The sequence below is a fragment of the Accipiter gentilis genome, chromosome 14 (genome assembly GCF_929443795.1).
Source record: "Accipiter gentilis chromosome 14, bAccGen1.1, whole genome shotgun sequence".
Lineage (NCBI taxonomy): Eukaryota > Metazoa > Chordata > Aves > Accipitriformes > Accipitridae > Astur > Astur gentilis.
In genome coordinates, this window is record NC_064893.1 from 22979593 (window position 1) to 22998277 (window position 18685).

General features: G+C 51.4%; 1 protein-coding gene across 4 annotated transcripts in view; it reads left to right on the forward strand.

Annotated features, from left to right (window-relative positions):
- Positions 1-1712: 1712 nt before the first annotated feature.
- Positions 1713-18685, forward strand: part of ADA (adenosine deaminase) — a 28961-nt gene continuing 11988 nt past the window's right edge. For 3 of the 4 annotated variants that reach the window (XM_049817371.1, XM_049817372.1, XM_049817373.1), the window contains exons 1-6: positions 1713-1803; positions 9242-9303; positions 12556-12678; positions 12818-12961; positions 13821-13936; positions 16281-16405. In XM_049817371.1, the coding sequence (XP_049673328.1) occupies positions 1768-1803; positions 9242-9303; positions 12556-12678; positions 12818-12961; positions 13821-13936; positions 16281-16405 (606 nt within the window). In that variant the 5' untranslated portion in view covers positions 1713-1767. Of the gene's footprint in view, positions 1804-9241; positions 9304-9469; positions 9675-12555; positions 12679-12817; positions 12962-13820; positions 13937-16280; positions 16406-18685 lie in introns of all 4 variants that reach the window. The other variant, XM_049817374.1, reaches the window with a different exon arrangement.

Genomic DNA, 18685 nt, shown 5'->3' on the forward strand with positions numbered 1-18685 from the left:
TTGGCAGCTAATGGATACTTTCCTCTGCCAGTCACTATTTTGTAAAGAATATTTTTGCCAGTTAACTGTGACTAATTTGCTTTCATCTCTACAGTATGGATGCAGTCAGGGCATCTCTGAAAGGTGGTACTTAATAAAGGAGAACATATTGATGAACTTTCTTCCCCAGCCAAGCCCGGCGCTTTTCCCACAGGCTCTGCTGCAGTGCACGTACCCAAATGACCTTGGGATTCGAGCTGAAAAACTGCTGTTTTCTCAATGCCTACTTGGCTTTGGGGCAGAAATTCCATCACTGCTTTCATGGCAAAGCTGTGGAGGAGTGACAAGGGATGCCGGTGACGTTTCCATGTGGAGCAATGAGTCTGTAGCATGTCCTGCATTCACTAAGCAGTGCCTAGCACCAGTTTGCAGCCCCGGTTTCAGGGCTGCTGGCTCCCCGGGGCTGTTTCATGTCACCTTGCTGGGGTGGCTGTGACAGCGCAGGGCTGGAGGAGCGCCCAGCCTTCCCCGTCGCCGCAGGCAGGGCTCTGGCGTAGCTAATCCCCTGCTGCCAGCTTCCACAAACAGTGTCCCTCTGGTGTAAACACAGCTGGGGAAAGAGAAGAGGAAACTTTCTTTTCCAACCATTTGTGGTAGCGTTCATGCCTACAGCCCCAAGGGCTTTCTCTGCTTACGTGCCAGAGCAAGTAATAATTTTACATCGTAAAGGTAATAATTTTGCTTTTGTAGATTTACATTTACAAAGCAATTTTACATTGATATAGTGTTTTTCATCTCCAAGGCTCCCTGCAGACCTGGCCTGTGGTCTGGGGATGGCCTCACCTGGGCAGGTGAACTCCAGTCACGCAGAACAAGACTGTGGTCCTTGGCTCTGCAGTGGTTTTGGAAACACCACCTGCCCACTCAGCGCCTTCTGGGCAGCTTGGATCTCATCGCACCCAGGGCTGCACGAGGACCCAGGGGATGTTCCTCAAAGCTCATTCTGGGGAGTGGTTCCACCTTGCATATTTGCCTTTAGCTAAAAGGGTGCAACTTTATGGAGTAGCTGAAAGCTCTGCTTTCTCCAGTATCAGAGAAGCCCCGCTTGGCAGGGAGGAGCAGGACCTTCTGCCCCGCTGTCCCTCGGTGACATGGGCTGCCATGTGCATCACCGATGGGAGAGGAAGGCAGGAGGCAGAAGAGCAGTGTAAGACATGGCCAGGTCACTAAAAAGAAGAAATGAAACCCTGAGCATGAGTTTGCAGGAGCTGAAAGCAGGTGTACGGTGGACCAAACAAGTCTGAAAAGCCATCGGACAACACAAGTGAGTCCCCGAGCAGCAGCTTTGTGAGCAGGAAAGGGGGGTCCCAAGCTGAGCAATTAGGTCTTTTTTTAGGTGAAAATAAACATTGTTGCATCGGCTTAAGACTGCAGTCAAAGCTGGAGATGGCTTTCCAGTTCCACGAGCTGAGCTCTGTTTTCCTTGGATCTTATCTTCGGAGCAACGACCCCGCCCGGGCTCTGGGCTCCCGAAGGAAAGGCGACCGGGAAGGCGGGGGGGGGGGGGGGGGGGGGAGCGGGGAGCATTACGGAGCGGCATGTCGGGGCGGCGGGAGACAGCCCTGCCCGCCGGGATGCCGCGGTGATGGGCGCGGGGCAGGGCAGGGCGGGGCGGGGGCGGCAGGGGGCGGGCGAGCCCGGCCGGCGGGACGGGGCGGGGCGGCGGGCGCGGAGCGGAGCGGAGCTGAGCGGAGCAGCGGCGGCGGCAGCAGTAGCAGCAGCAGCAGCATGGAGCGGGGGCTGCGCGTCTTCGGGGACCCCAAGGTGAGGGGACGGCGCTGCTGGAGGAGCCGGGGCGTGCAGCGGGGCGGAGGTGCTGTGGGAGCACCGCGGGTGGGAGCCGGGGCATGCACCGCGGGTGGGAGCCGAGGCATGCACCGGGGCTGGGAACCGGAGCATGCACCGCGGGTGGGAGCCGAGGCATGCACCGGGGCTGGGAACCGGAGCATGCACCGCGGGTGGGAGCCGAGGCATGCACCGGGGCTGGGAACCGGAGCATGCACCGCGGGTGGGAGCCGGGGCATGCACCGGGGCTGAGTTGCCGCGCACCGGGGTCGTGCACCGGAGCCGAGCCGCCGCACATGCAGCCGGGGGGAGAGCCGAGGCGTGCCCCGGTGCTGAGGCGGCGTGCAGCGGGGTGGTGGGAGCTGGGGCACGGCGGCTAAGCCGTGAGGCTGTGCCCTGGGGCGTCGCTCGGCGGTGCCAGCCGGGGTCTGCGCTGCCCCGGCCCGGTGCTCCCCGCAGGGACACGCAGGAGCTGCCCCGAGTGGCCCGGGCATCCCGCATGCCCCGCCGCCGGAGCGGTGCTGGTCCCGGCTCCCACCCGCGGGGACATCCCAGCGCCCAGCCGGGGTCACTCCGCTCCTCCGGGCTGGAGATGCGCTGGTAGCCGGGCTGGGCAAAAGAAAGGCAAGCCCTGAAGTGTCCAGCACTCCAACCGTTGCCTTGGTCTACTAAAACCTTTTCTCTTGTTTGTTTTCTTTTGGGGGTTGGTTTTGTTGTTCTGTGGGTGGTTTTTTTGTTTGGGGGTTGGTTTGGGGGGTTTGGTGCGGTTTTTTGGTGTGTTGTTTGGTTTTTTTCTTAAGCATTTAGTTCAGTTATTCCTCAGCTAGCCGAGATACCATCTTGGTGACTGCTGTCAGATGGTGCTCCAGTCTTTTGCTCTCACCATGTGCTGTATAAATACATCTCAAGTCGAATCATACAGTAACGTGTTTGTTAATCAGATTATAAAAACCGTTGAGAATGAAGAAGATTAAACAGATGTGGTTAGCAATAACTCTGTATCTCGCTGCCTGCGCTGCAAGACAGCTCAGCTCTTAGGTTGTGGTCTGGGTGAGCTGACGTACGGGAAGCAGGTTTTCTCTGCCTGGCTGCCTTTGGGCTCTGGCGCTGACTGCCAGGCAGGGAGGTTTAGGCTCTTGGTGGGCAGTGAGGTGCTGGCACAGGGGAGACCAAGAACAGTGATGTGAGGGTCGCAGTGATCCCGCTCTGGGAGAACCCGAGTGGTGGCAACTGCATGTGGCTTTTCCAGGGAAGAAGATTGCCTCTGAAAACCCAAAAGGGGTTTTCTTTTTTGCTACTGTTTGCATTCCCTACCACTCCCAAACCATTTATCTCTCAGTTTGAGCTCGCACCAGGGAAGTCTAGTGTACTTGGAAAAGCCTGCGTGCACGTGTCTGATGGTTTGTTCCATCACTACACGAGGTTTCCCTCTTGGGGAAGGTGACCCATGCAATAGCAGGCAAACCTTGATACTGAAATCCAGGGAGCGTTGACATCTGCTAATGGTTAAAGCCTTTTTAAGGCTACTTCAATCTTGGGAGCTGTTGGCATTTCATCAGCTCCAATAAGAGCAAAACTGTTGATTCACCCCAGTGATTTTAAACTTTTGGCTGAGAGAAGCAAGTTAAATTCTTTCACATAGGCTTCTTCCTACTTTTGCAGTGTGTGGGAGAGTGAGATGCTGAAGAGAGAGACCTAGGAAAAACCATGCAGGGTTTGACTGCTAAGATCAGGCTTCTGTTGTCTGGTTGCCGGCAATTACGAGACTGGTTTTCCTGAGTCAGGCAGTCCCTTTCAGTCCTGTGAACCTGCTAAGTCAGGCTTGGGGGGGAAAAAAATGGGTCTGAAGTCAGTTAATGAGCCCTATTCATTCCCCTGGACCCTCTGTCATTGGGAGCGGTCAGTTTTGTGTTTTAGAGACGTTTCTGGTAACTGGAGCAGCTTCGAGCCCCAGCTGAATGCGGGGCCGGGGCTGCCTCCATGTTTTTCAGGAACTCGCTGACTCCCAGCAACTGCAGCAGATGAACAGGGAGCTGCTGGGGCTGCCGGAGGGAGACTTTGAACCCTGCTTATCGTAGGCCATAAAAGAACAGAAAAGACTGCTGTTCCTTGGATGCCGACCATCAGCCTCTTCCCTCTCTGCTCCACAACCAGAGCAGAGACCGTGTCCTCGCTCTCTGCTGGCTTTTCTCCGCGCAGGCCAGCCCCAGCTCGGGAGCTTCGGGATACGTGGCTCTTCTCCTGCGGCTCCTGTGTGCCTTGAGCTGTGTTGTGGGGAGCAGGATGGGAATGGGGCTTCTGGGGTCAGGCCCGCGCCCTCCCAGTAGCTGGGGTAGCTCTGCTGCTGGGTGCTTCTTTCCAAAATAAGCATCAGGTAACACTGGGCAGGGGTCCCGTAAGCCCTCCCAGGACATGCTGTGTGTGTCACGGCATTTCGGGACCTGTCCCTGTCCAAAGGGAGACGGGTATCTCCAACGTGCCCTTCGTACCTGGGAATTGGGAGATGGCCAGAACAGGCTGTAGCTGTGTGTGTCCTGTCAATGGTTAGGAGAGAGCCTGGTGACCAAATCTGGATGGCACCAAAGGTGCCAGCTCTGCTGTGCTGGCTGTACCTGGGGAGGTTTGGGTGGGCATTCCTGCTCCCTGTAACACTGCGGCCTCCCCCTGCTCGAGACAGACCTGCCCATCTGTGCTGAGCTGATAATACAGGTATTTGCCTTGGATGCAAAACTTAAAAAATTGGAAAAAAAAAATAAATTTAAAAGGTGATCCTTATTGTGGGGAGTGCAAGTGCACGAGGGTGTGCTGAGGATGATTTTTTCTTTGGCTCACCCACTTCTTGCATACAACCTGACCCCTGACCGGCTTGGCATGGGTCAAAGCCTGGTGCTGCTGAGGCTGCATAGAGCTCAGCTGTACCTTACACAGTGAAGTGCGTACTCATTCCTTCAGTAATGTGGTGCAGGCGCACTCTTGGATAACCTTCCCGGATCCACATGTCAAATACGATGGCAGTAAGAGGCTGGCTTGGTGCTGCACGAAGCGCAAGGACCCTGTTTATTGCCTCGTTCCAGCTGCGCGCAGCTGGAAATCTGCTATGGCTCGGAAAGGGATGTTGCCCTGCCGTCCCGTGGGAGCCGTCCCTGCAGGAGGGTGACACACAGCCACCATCACCTATTAACAGCACCAGGAGCCTCATACCGAGGCCGGTGGAGGCTGAGTAGTTGGTGCCAGGAGGAATGGTACTAAACGCTGCTCAACACAGGAGCATCCTCCTCCTCCTCAACCAAACCCACGTATCGTACGAATGTTTCTCTAGAAAGCACAACTATATCTCGTAGTCTCTCACATTTCTCTTTTAAAGGCTCAAGCCTTAAAGCATACGGCAGATTTGTCTCCAGAACACGCTTCTGGATGTTGTCAGGTTTGAGGATAATACTGTGCCCCTTCTACTTCACATCCCTCTTGATCTGCTCTCACCTCTTCTCTCTACATGTGCGTTTGTGGTGAGTTTAAGATGAGGATAATTTTGCTCCTGACAGTGTACTTTCTTTGGGGACCATAGTTCATTCTTTTTGCAGTGATTGGCATTTGTCTTATCTCATGTTGAATTTTGCTCTCTATTAACATTTTCCTGCCATGTGTGTCTAACAGTTGACAAATGACAGCTGCAATCACTCTGGTTTTCAGTTATTGAGATCAATAGAGTGAACTTTAAATTATCACCTTTTAATGTGCTGATAAATAATCCTGGGCAAAGTCACTGCTAAGGATTTTAAAATGATGCAACTTCAGCAGCTGCCTGGATTATCTATTAACATCTACTGGAAACCATCAAAATAAAAGGTGAGGTTGGTGTTACTTTTACCATGGTGTTAGGGCTCACTTTGTTCATTATATATATTTAAAAAACGATCCTGAAACTACCTAATGTGGAAATTCCCTCAAGTGCCTTAGCTTGGATGGTACTTTTTATGCCACATAATGGGCAAACTGAGCAGTTAACTGCTCTGCCATGGTCCGCTGAGCAAACCACAGAGTAATAGAGAAATTCTGTTGGGTTGACTGTAGCTGAAAATACTTCGAATGTTGGGTTAAATTTTTCCTCTGAATTTCACTAATTGAAAATAATCAGACTTGATCTTTGAATGGAACTTACTTGTTTGCAGTACCTCATTTTGTGTTTGAATTTATTTTTGAAGCTTATTAAGTTCTAAAAGAAAACGTTACAATATTTTCAGAAGAGAAAAGTCAAGCCAGAGCCCTTAAAACTTCTTCTTTTTTAAAGTCTGAACCAACTTGCCGATATCTGTGCTAATGAGTCACGTGCCTTGGTTGAGCTAAAACTTTTCTGCATAAAAACGGAAAGCACTCAGTTTGCTCCGACAGCCTTGTTGGATATTGTCTGTGCTGAGGATGCACAATTTATGGCCAGTTACATCTTTTGAACTCATCCGTCTGGCTTTTGATAACTCTTTAGTGAAACTCAGAGACTTTATTGAATCGCACTGTGGTTTTTTGATGCACTGGCCAGTGGTCGGCGAACTCGCTCTCAGCTGCAGTGCTGAGGAGGTGCAGGAGGAGGGCTGAAGGGTGGCTACACGAAGGTGTTCCTGAGGGTCCTCGCTGCAGCTGGGGCAAGAGAAGAGCTCCTGCCCCAGGAAAGCATTTGAGAGCTCTGCTGCTTTCTCCTTCTTCATCAGAGCAAACATTACCACATCCAGCTTTGCTGTGAAAAAGGAAGGCATCTCTGGTTCTGGCGTGGCTGAAGGCTCCTCTCTGGTGCTGGTGCAGTCTGTGGTGCCATTGGGGTCCTGGACAGAGTGTTGAGATCCCTATTTAATCTGTGCGCGCAGGCTTCCCCTCCAAATAAACCGGAGGGTTTGAGGTGGGAGACCACACGTGTGTGGACCTCTGTGTGCCGAGGAGCAGAGCCGTGGAAGAGGCGCTGGGCTCCTGCGTTCGCCTTACTTCTGCTTGCTTAAGCATCGTCTCCTGGAGCCACAGTTCAGAGAAAACTCTTTCATCTTTATCTGGGTACTTTCCTTGACCTAAAGCAAGGTCGCGTTACCCACTTGTATCTGGAAAAGGCTTGTGCTTTGTTTACCCAAAACAAACACGCAGGAAGAGAGCTGCAGCGTAACCTGCAGCGCGAGCAGCCTCCCACAGAGCTGGAAACCTGCAGGGTTTGCGAGCAAGGCACCTGGGGGAGCTGAGCTGCTCGGTTATGCCTCTGGTGATTGCATCCTTCTCTGGGGCCAGCTCTCTGGCGGACACCCTTCTAGGCACACCTTTACTTCTTCACTTGAATGTCCTTTGGTAATCTAAATAGCATAGATTAGTTCTCAGCTGCAGAAAACTACCCCCAAGCACCGATCTTGAGGAACCCCACAACTTTTTGGGTTGAGCAGCATTGCACAAGAGCTTCTTAGCTCTTAGTTTAGGTCCCAAAGAAATGCATGGCAGGGGAGCAAGAGCCTCTTACTGATGTTGGAGAGGAACCTTGCTGCTTTACAAGCACCTCGCCCGCAGCAGTGGCAGAAGGAGGTGGCTTGCATGGGTGAAGGACACCACTGACCTTGCTTTCTCATTGAAGGAAGTGTCATGTTGGGATGTTCTTGCAGGAAATGCTTGGAGTGAGAAGACCCCAGTAGGTTTGGGTTGCTTGGTTTTTATATCCAGCATGAGTGAGTTTCAAGCCTGGAACTCCATCAGAAGGTCACGAGGGCTGTTGAAAACCTCAAGGAATGGATCTTGCATGGTTTTGAAACGGGAATCAGAGCTCAAGATTGGAAAATGTGCCAGGCGTCCACATCTGGCAATGTGGATCGTGTCCATAGTCTGTTATTTTATTTGCTGCTTCTCAGGACATTTGGCCCTTATAAGCAGGATTGCATAACTCGAGGTGGGGGAAAAGATCAGGATTTGCTCTTTTAAAATCTTCATCCCCGTAGATTCAGTTGGTGTCTTAAGGGTAGACGAAGTGACAGGGGTATCTTTTTACAAATCTGCTAGTAGGGATGTCAGTGGCGATATTCGTGACCCCTGGGCCAGCTGATTGCAATGGTGCAGGATCAGCAGCTCGAGCTGCCCGGAGCTGCAGGAGGAGGTGGGGATGGGAGCAAGCTCACGGGCATCACTGCGCGTCCCAGAGATGGGCACTGCCAGCCCTGCGCTGGGAGCTGGGCCAGCGGTGTTAAGCTCACATCAGCTGCTCACGGATGCTTCAGGGGAGAGCCAAAGGGTCTAGAGGTAGACAATTACACATTGCCCTGCTTGTATGGACTACTTACTCATTTTTCTTCCAGCCCCTCATAGTTGGTTATTATTTGATACATACCCTGATGCCAGAGGGTTTGTGGATTTTAATTAGTAACCCTGGGTAGTTTAGTTATCTTTGCAATTATCCAGTCTTCTTCTGAAACCTACTCAATTCTTAGCCTCAGCATCCTGCAGCAATCATCTACACAGGGAAATTTGCACAATGTTATAACTAACAAGAACCTTGTGTATTAAGTTGCTGCTCTAGAGTTTCATTAAAAAAATTAAATATATATTTTGTAAGCTATTCCGTTGCTTAAAAGAAAACAGTTCTGGAAATATGAAGATCTAGCTGAAACATTTTACAGCTAATATTTTCCTTCCCAGTTCGACTTCCAAATTACGTTTGTCACGTTCCTCCAAAAGGCCCAGATGTCTAATGGAAAAAACTCGCTTTTGCTTTTCTGGGGTTCTTTCTCCAAAATCCATTGTTTTGGCAATAATCGGGAAAGAGAGTTTAAAAGTGAAGAGATCTGAGTTACTGTCCCATTTTTAATGAGTCAAAATTTAAGTGTTTTAGTTTTGAAATCAGCTTGTTCTTTCTATGGGGCAACTCTTGTTCTTTCTATTTTTTACAGCACCTTGTACCATGGGACTGACTGCATGTGTAGGATTAGAAAGCCTGTAAGCTCTGATAATACCAAGTAATTAACAATGTATCAGAAGCTGATCCTTGGAAGTGAAGTCAAAGTTTTTGTGTAATGACTCTTAGCAAATTAATTGATGCTTGGATGTCTGTGAATTCAAGAAGGAGCAAGCTGGAAAGCGAAGGTGTTTGGGGTTTGCTTTTTTTTACTCTTCCCAAACTCTAAACCATACAAGCTAAATAAGGATAGGGCAGTTCCTGAAAACTGCTGGAAACAGAATAAATTTCTAAGGATCCATTAAATGTGTGAGCTGCAGCAGCAAAAGAAGATATGTGGACAATACTTAGATATTGAAAAATAAACTATATAAGAATGTATTTGTGCTTCCTTGTCATGACTTTGTCCCCGTATTGGCTGCATTTTTACCTACGTTAGCACCAGCTGCTTATCTCTAAGCTTTTGCTGCAGCTCTAAGAGTACCTCACCGATTTCTCTTTATCCTACTGCAGGTAGAGCTTCACGTCCACCTGGATGGAGCAATTAGACCAGAAACAATCTTGCACTTTGGCAGGTGAGTTGCGGGGGGAAGAAAGCTGTGGGAGCTGCAGTTCAAAAGCATCATCCCTTCTGCTTGTCCAATTCTCCGACAGAAGAGCTTGTGCTGGCAGGCTGGGAAAGCTCTCTCCTCCGTTGTGCAGGCAGCAAACCTGGCTGGTGCTGGTCTCATCTCTGCCCAGATGGGTCCTGTGGCCGCACAGTGCGAGAAGATGGAGCACTTCCCAAAAGGCAGTGCTGCAGCGGGGCTGCGCTGGTAGCAGGAGTGTGAGCGAGGTGGTCATCGGTCCTGTGAGCTGGGCAAGCGAAGAGGAGCCACCGTGAGAAAAGGACAGAAGAAGTCTCATAGAGGTGTCTGCCTTTGAAGTGTACCTGGGAAGCGGCAGAGTCAGTGTATTCTCCTTTCTTTTTCCACATTCCTAATTGCCAAAGCAAGTAAAATGAAAGCGGGCTGGGAGCTGCTTCTTGGTGGTGCCGTACCACGGTCTGGGGAGGAAAAACCAGCTTGGGTGCTCCTCCCTGCCCTGTGGCTGTGTGCCTTTGAACTCCAGGCTGTCTGCCTGGTACCAGCAGTCAAGGAGTCATGCTCCTGTGAGGGTCACCCGAGAAAGCACTTGGCAGTGACTTAAACAGAGGTTGTTTCCTTGACAGAGCCTAAGTGCATCTTCTTGCTTCAGTGTAGCTCGTGTGGGAAGCACCAAGGTGAATGATTAACTGGTGCGAGGACCTGGCCCCACGGTTGTAAGCAAAATAAACTGAAGACTTCTTCCAGCTGTTGCTATTCAGAAAGCTAATGGAGACTAGCAGATACCCTCAGATCAAGAAACTGGCAAGCTTAAAGATTTCGGGAAATGGCTTTTAGGCACAACTCTGGTACTTGTGGGAGGAAGTCAGTTCTGAGGAGGATAGGAAGTGGTTCTGGCATTCTGTGAGCCCAGCAGAGTCCATGGCAATGAGATCCTAGGGGGAAATACTCTTTCTACAGCAGCTTTTTCTGCAGCGGGTGGCCATACATTTTGCAGTGCAGTCAGAGTAAAGAAGGTGGATCAGAGATGCCCATCTCGTTCGTTGCAGGATGTCAGGGTTCCTGCTGGCCCTGCCTGTGCTGCCGGTGGGCTGCAGGGCTGGAATACAAGTCCCGATGGACAGAAGAGTCAGTGCTGGCTCCCTGGGTCTCTGCTGGATCCCTGCTGCCAGCAAAGGACAAGTGCTGGTGTCGTCCCTCAGGAGGGTTGTAGGAGCCCTGAGGCCTGGGAGGCACCAGCCGTCTGAGGCTCCCATGCCTCTCCCTTGCTTAGGACTGAAACCTTCGTTGCCCAAGTGTGTGCTGAGTCCTCTCTTATTTTTAACAGCCCTGGCATCCCCTGGGGTTGGCAGCCCTCGGGTGCCACACTTGGCTGGGGTGGAGCGAGTCTGTGCTATTCATGGGCTCTAAAACTAGCGCTCACACAAATATAAAAGCAACAGGGCACTGCAGGAGACTAGGGGACTGCCTTAATAACCTCACCCTGGACACAGAAAGCTGCTTGTGGTCTATTTTTAAAGGTAAAGAGCTAGAAATAAATTTGCCAGGTGGTGGCTGACAAATAACCCAAAGCTGCTGGGATGCACAAGTCCCCTTGGGCAGTGGCTGAACTCTGCCATTTTTAGAAACTTTGGCTCCAATTCTGTCAGCTCTGGGTCAGGCATTGCATCCCCGCTGCCCAGCCAAGCGGTTTAGAGCCACGGCAGGCCCCTCAAGGGACTGGGTGTCCCCAGGAGAGGTGTCCTCTCCACGGTGGGACGGTGTGAGTGGTGCTACCTGTGGCTGGAGGTAGCTCTGGGCAAGATGCTGAGGTGCCGGCAGGCACAAGCGTGTTCCCCTGGGGCAGCTTTGCTGTGGGAAGGCTCCCACCTACCAGGCGGGTTGGATGGGACAGCAGCAGCTCCCAAAGCCATGTTGGCAAGATCCACCAGAGCCCCTCAGCCAGAGACCTCACTCTAGTGTCTCTGCTCTGCGGATTATCCCAAAGTGCTGTCGCTTCTGGCTGCGTGGAGGCGATCCACTCCGGGAAGTACGTGAAAGAGGTCAGGGAAGTGGCTTTGCTGTAGGGAACTTTCCCTGGGCAGGTGGAGGAAAACATGGGCTGGTTCCTGGAGCAGGGACCAATGTGTCAGTGCCATGGAAAGGGCAAGCCGGGGAGGAAAACCTATGCCTTGGCAGTGATGAATGTCCCCTGCCAAGTGCCAGCAACTTAATCTGTGCAGATTGCATGTGAAGGCTGAGCGCGGGGCTGGTTTCCTTCCTGCGTGAGCAGGCAATGAGCAATGTTTACTGAGCCCAGGAGCAGGGTCCTTTGGGCTGCTTCCCTGCAGATTGCTCATCGAGATGGTTGCTGGCATTGGGACACTAAAGCTGTCTGTGGTGTTTTGTCTCTATTAGCAGAGAGATCCATCGATTGGCTGTAATTCATCGTGGCAGGAAAAAGGATTAAAACCAAATGTCTAGTTATTATTCCTAATTTAGGTTGGCATGTGCAGGGTAACAGGGTGTGGGGTGGGAAGCCTGCCTGGGAAGCACGCAGCATCCTTGGCTGGCAGCCCCCTTGAGCCTGGCTGTCACCCCACTGAGGACACCTCCACCCACCCAGGACTCCAGGTGCTCCAGGGACAAACAGCCTTTTCCCTCTTGGAAGCATTTAGGTGGGCTTTACCATCGCCATCCCTTTGGTGAGAGCAGTTGTTGGGACTGTCGTTTTCTCCTGCGTGGGAGGTGTCCCCACCATGATGTTGGGGCTTGGAAACCGGCTCGCTCGCAGGAGCTGCTGGCATTAAACACATGAGCCATGACACTTCTGCATGCGTGATCCTGCGCCTGGGAGCACCTCCACAATTTCTAAAGCATTTGCACCTGCATAAATGGAAATTAACTTTTCTAAAGAATTCTGTCAATTCTGCTGCTAGGACTAGGAGCTGCCAAGAAATAATCCAGAGCACCTTTAGATGAACTCCTCCTTAAGCTTCAAATGTGCTCTGGCTGTGTTCCTGCCAGGTCAGTCTGGGCTTGTATTTCGATTTGTTTGTGCTTTGCCTGTATTTTGGATTGCCTTCCTCCCTGCTGAGGCCCAGGGCTGCATCTGTGAGATTTTGGAAGGACAATGTGTGCCATATCTTTTCTGTGAAGAAATGGAGGTTAATGCTGCCAGCTTGGGATGCGATTGCTCTATGAAATGGACTGATTAAAAATGCGATAGCTTTCCCCATCAGTAATATGTGGCTTCATTTCTAGGAAAAGAGGGGTTCCTCTCCCTGGCAGCACTGTTGATGACCTCCTGAAGCATGTCAGCTACAAAACACCACTGACACTTACGCAGTTTCTAGAAAAGTTTAATCACTACATGCCTGCCATTGCGTAAGTACACTGCATTTTACTACTTCCTCCTCAACCCTTGGCAGGACTCCTTGGCTAACGTTGCTCAGCCTTGGAGGTCACCTCGCCCACCCCGAGGGTGATGAGTGCCGGTGATGGGTCCCACTACTGTCCCTTGCAGGGGTGACCGTGAGGCGGTGAGGAGGATCGCCTACGAGCTCGTGGAAACGAAAGCAAAAGAAGGTGTCATCTACGTGGAGGTCCGGTACAGCCCTCACCTCCTGGCCAACTGCCGCGTGGATCCCATCCCTTGGGGCCAAACCGAGTGAGTGAACCCGCTGTGCCAGGGAGCCGGTGGGTAGCCAGTTTGGCATGGAGAAGGCATGGCCCACACCGGTCAGCTGGCGCGTGTTCGAAGTTTGGTGTAACTAAACCTTCTCTCTCCTCCAGTGCGGCGAGCACCGGCATGGTTCCACCTGTCTTCCCCATCGATAGCATTTTTCATCTTATAATATCTGTGTGTGCTGCCATGTTTTAACATCCCTTGCTTTGGGCACCTCATTCTGCATGTGCAGAGCGGCTGTGCTTAAACTTCTGGCTGAAGCTGTTCTCTGTGCGAGGGAAAGCAGCATTCATAGATGCATTGCTTGCCTGCAAAATGTGAATTTGAGCTCGCAGAGACAGTGGGCAATGTTGGAGCGAGCTGGTGATCCGATCCCTTCTTTGCATGTCATCCCCTCTGTGATGTGTGCCTCTGATTAAATCAGTGCTGGGCCTCGTGGCCCCTTGCAAAATGTGCTGTGATGGGCGTTGAGCCCTCATGCTCGTCCCTGCCCGGCTGCAGGCAGTTGTGTGCCCTGATGAGATGCTCTGGCAAAGAGCAGGTTCCTCTGCTCAGGCAGGCTTGGCATCCAGTTCTCTGAGGCTCTTCTAAATCTTACTATCATCTTTGCATGCTTTTGTGCCCGACATCTGGTAGATCTGGGCATGGCACGGGTGTAAAAGGTGCTCTTCAGCTCTGGGCGGTCTCGTCGCGCTCCTCTGGATGTTAAGGCGAGTGGGACCCCGGGCAGCCTGGGTTTTGCATGGGGTGTCCCGTAGGGATGCTGGGCTGGACCTGCGGCTCCTGCCTGCCTCCCTGGCGGGTGTCCGGCCTCTCACTGATGGCTTTTCTTCCCCTGCAGGGGAGACCTCACTCCAGATGAAGTCGTTAACCTCGTAAATCAGGGACTACAGGATGGAGAAAGGGATTTCCGCATCAAAGCCAGGTCTATTCTATGCTGCATGCGTCATATGCCAAGTAATGTATTGCAGCTCCCCTGCTGCTCTGCTCCCCTTCCCTGACGCGTGGCGGGAGGTGACGTCCCCTGGGTTCAGGTCCCTGCAGAAATGCGGGGAAAGCCCCGGTCCCGTGGCCCTGGGTCCGATGCCAGACCAGACAGTGTTGAGAAGGAGTAGGTTTTTTCCTTGGTGGGGGTCCTGCCCTCTCTTCCCTATGGGGAAAGGGGGTGCTGGATGTGAGAGTGGGCGTCTGTGGGTACAACCAGTATCTGAAAGGTCTTGCTAGAGAGACAAAATGGGCTCTTCTGTCCTCTCCTGGGGGAGGTCTCATTTCTGCTCGTAGCTCGCTCCCTGCCCAAAGGCTGGAGCTCTCCTTGGGCCAGTTGAAGCCATTGCCACAGCAAATGGTTGCATCTGCCATGACCATTTGATGGGTCCGAGAGCGGACAGTCACAGGAGGAGGACCAGGCGTGAGATCTCACACTTTCCCTGCTCATGGTCATGCTGCTACAGCAGCATACTCCTTCATTAGCCTAGACTGTGGGTCAGCCAGAGAATCCTCTGGCTGCAGTCTCTGCTGGTTTAAGATGAAAACACAAGTAAAGTATACTTAAGTCACATAAAGAAAATGTTTCCTATAAAATCAGCAGCTCTGAACTTTGTTGGTAAAAGGTGCTGTCGCCCAGAATTGGAAGAAAACCCAATTTCCAGTGTTTCATTGAGCTGTTGAGTTCTGTGAGCATCTTCCTCTAGAGAAAGATGCAGTCAGAGCAAGATTGTATGACAGTAGCTGTTCTATGTGAAGACTTTGTTATGAATATCTTCATATCTCACAACAGTTTTATGTAGGCTTAGTCGGGTAGATGGTGGAAAGATTTTTGCTAATGAGTACATGGTTAGTTTGTGTCTAGAAGTGTGAAATATGATATTTTTGGAAACTGGGAGATTGGAGAGTGTTGGTTTTTTTTCCTGCCTGCACATCAACCCCAAACAATACTTTGAAAACTTGACCTTTAAATTTCTGGTTTCTAGGAAGAAAACTTTTTTTCTTCCTAGAAACTGGAAAGCTGTGAGGCGGTGTCACACTTGTCTGCAGTTATGGTCCCTGCCAACACACAAGTGGTAAAGGCAGAAGAAGGTAGTGGAAGTGCCTGAGGGCACGAGCAGCTGCACTTGCACAGCAGGAGGGGTAGCTTTCGCAGACATCCGAGTTGGCATTTTTATGCCTCTGTCCCAGGGCACCAACTCTTACCCGGAGCCAGTGATGCGCTTGATACAAGAGTCTTTAGTGCCACATTTGGGATGTGCTGCAACAGTGGGAAGCAACCCTATAATTTATGAAGTGTTGAGAGAAAGGCATAGATGCCAGCCAGAACCAGCACATATTAAACTTGTTAATAAAATAATGGCTCTAATCTGGTGAGTTGGAAACTGGTGAAAAAAGAAGATTAATTTGCATGTGTTTTCTTATGTGTTCATCGATTTTGGGGATTCTACATGCGCAGTGGGTTTCTCTTAATTATTAACACTACAGTTTATCTCTGTTTCTTGGCCTTTTTGCTAAGGGTAAGTGCTGTATGAGCTAGTAGGTGCACGTCCTTTCTCAGAGGTTATCTATCCTGATCAGAGATAACTGTGAAGAAGTTGTTGGTCATTTGTTACTCTCTGTCTCACTGATGCCAAAACAATAAAACTTTGCAAGTGTTAAAGGTCACCTTCCAGGGGGCTGACCAGCTCCTTCCCACCAGGAGTAGCATCCATCATCTTGTCTGGCGTAGTCGAGGATGCTCTGAGACAGGGCAGGGCTGACTGTCGTACAGGGGCCCCCCAGAGATCCCTCCCAGCCCAAACTCCTCCGTGTTAAAACTCGTCTGATGGGCCAGTTTTTTCCTTCCCCTGCCCTTGCCCAGCCCTGGAAAGCTCAGGAGCGAGTTGAAGGATTTCTCCCACGCACCATGTTACACCACATGGGCTGTGCAGTTCAGCTTACCTTGGGCCAACTGCAGTCACTACTGTGTTCGGAGTTTTTTTTCTGTTTTCTTTTTATTTTTTCTTTTTTTTTTTCCCCCTACCAAAAGTGAGCAGAAAAAAAAAACCATGATGAGAGCAGCTTTATAGCTGGCAAATGAATTTGATTTCCGTTTGATTGACAATGAACTAATCAGTTAGCAGCTTTTATTTGCCTGAAGATGGCAGACCTTTCTAGGAGTTTGTTAGCTTCCTTTTTGAGGATCAAATTTTAGGAAAGACCAAAGAATATAGCTCTAGCCTTCTAGTTATATGACCAGGATTTGTTTAGAAAAATGCTGAAGGTGTGTCTCTTACCAATGCTTTCCCCTGAACCCTGACGCTCTCTGTTCCAGGCTGGTCTCCGGAGGTGGTGGAGCTCTGCAAGAAGTATCGAAACAATTCTGTGGTGGCCATCGACCTGGCTGGGGATGAGTCCCTGAAGGTGGAGAATTCCTCCGAGCATAAGAAGGCTTACGAGGTTTGTTTAATAAGCTTCTTAAAAGGAACTGTGAGAAAAACGTGCATTGAGGGGACTTGCCTGAGTGGACACGCAGTATGTTTCTCAGACTGCAAACAGCTGGGACAGCTTAAAAATTCGTTGCAGCTATTAAAAACATTCTGTTAAATAGCAAAAGTATTTGTTTATGTTTCCTAAATGATTAATGGCAGGCATCATTGTTTAAACATGGCCTTAGAGCTGGAGCTCAGCCCACTACCCCATTGCACTGAGTGCAATGTGAGTGACGTGGAGCCCACATCCCCCCGGCAGCGCCCTGCCGCTGTCGGCTGGGCTCGGCTCCTGGGGCTCGGTGAAACCACAGCCGGGGGTCAAGAGACTGGCCTTTCCAGCCTGGCAGAAATCACCCGAGAGGCAGGGAAGCTGCACGTTTGAAGTGCTTTTATCTGATCATCTCAAATGCAAACGCTGGAATGGCTTCAGGAGCCTGATCCGAGACTCTCACCAGACCTCGGGGCTTTGCAGCGGCTCAAAGGGAAAGCTTCACGCCTCGCTCATCTTTGCTGGTGGGAGTTTGGGGTTGTTGGTCCCCTGCGTCAGTGGGAGAGGAGGTTGTGCACCATCACTGCCAGAAAGGACGGTGGTTTGCAAGCAGCGCTCAGGTCTGATACAACACGGGGCTTTCTCGGAGTCTTTGCCCCCGTCAGCAAGAGCCGATACAAGGACTGCCTGTGCTGCTGTGCCATGTTGGATGAACTGAGTAGTAATGAACTGAGATGCGGGCACAGGGTTTTATTAGCCGGCGGGCAGGTGCATCTCATCCTGCCCTGGTGTGCCAGCAGTACCCAAGTCCAGACTCCTGGGTCTGAAGGATGCGTCTTGTCTCTGTGCCGGGGGCTCGCTCAGGCTCTGAGATGCTGAAGCAAACCCCGCTCCCATCCATCGGCCCCTCTTGGCCTGCGTGGCAGGGAAGTACATCCCCGTAAATACTGCTGCTATGATCTGTGGGGTATGTAATGCATCCAGGGGAATTGGAGAGACTTGTGATGTCCCTCAAGCAGCCATGTTCTGGCTGGGAGCTCTCGGGGCTGCTGGAGGGGAAAGAGCAGATAATGGTGGAAACTCGACTGTGGCTGCTGGCTGCAGAGGAGCACCGGGAAGTGTAGAGCCAAGGATCCTAGGATCACCATGTCCAAGGAAGCAGGGATCCTTGGAGGAGAAGCCAAGGGAAGCACCATGTGTCCCTGGATAAATGGGTTGAAAAAGAGATTAAAGCACTCCAGGGAGGATATGCCCATGGATGGACATTAGACACAAGCTGCCTCCTGGGTGGAGGTGCTCAGGCCTCGGCAGCTAGGAGGGTTAGTAGCGAAGGGTCCCACCACATGTGCTCTTCCTGACCTCTCTGCTTGTATCCCTGGCTCCTCTTCAGATAGTTAGGGATGCCTGTCTTGGGAGTGGAGGGTGAGAGTTTCTGGTTTCTCTTCATCCTGTGTAGAAACAAGTGGGAAAATCTCTGTGCTGATATAAGTCTGTCTCTCCTCTTCGTCTGGTACTCCAGCCAGAGGGCTTTTGTTATTTTGAAAAGCGTCAAAAATTAGCTGTTTGGGAAAAACCAACACTCACTTAAATGTAGGGAGCACAGAGTGCCTTTCAGGTCGATGCACATAGGGCTTTTCTGTAGACGTCCCAGGCAGATCCTGGCCTGACCTTTGCTGGGCCTGGGTGTGCAGCACATGAGAAGCTGAAAATTAAGTAACTGGAAAAAAAAAAATCATGAGTGAAAAGCCCTGAAGAAGTGCCCAGAAAGAGCATCTGCTGCAAGATGGGGCTTGCAGCCTGCCTGCCACCGCTGGCTGGGTGGCTCTTCTCCAGCAAGGCAGGAGCCAGGCTTCCCTCAAGGCTGCATGGTTTCCCAAAGACCAGGTGGTCTGTGGCTGCCCTGGCAAGGGATTTCTCAAGATGCCATGGAGAGCATCTCGAAATGCCCCAAATCTGCACCAGCGGGGTTCTCCTGGCTGGGCTGCCTCTGTCCCCAGCCCCTTACAGGAGGGAGGTGCTCGGTGTCTGAGCATTGCTTCATCTCTGCCCTGGGGGCTTTTAAATTCTCCCACTTGGCTGTAGCCTGCCAGAAAGGTAGAAGTTTCAGAGACAGGAACGGCTGCAGGGTTGGTGCAGAAGGGCAAGTAGGCGGAGGAAGGAGAGCCCCGACCTTGCTGCTGTCAGGAGAGGAGACAGCGGCGAGCTCACCCGGTATTAAAAGACCCTGAGGAGTCTGGCTGGGCTCCAGGGGAAGGTAAC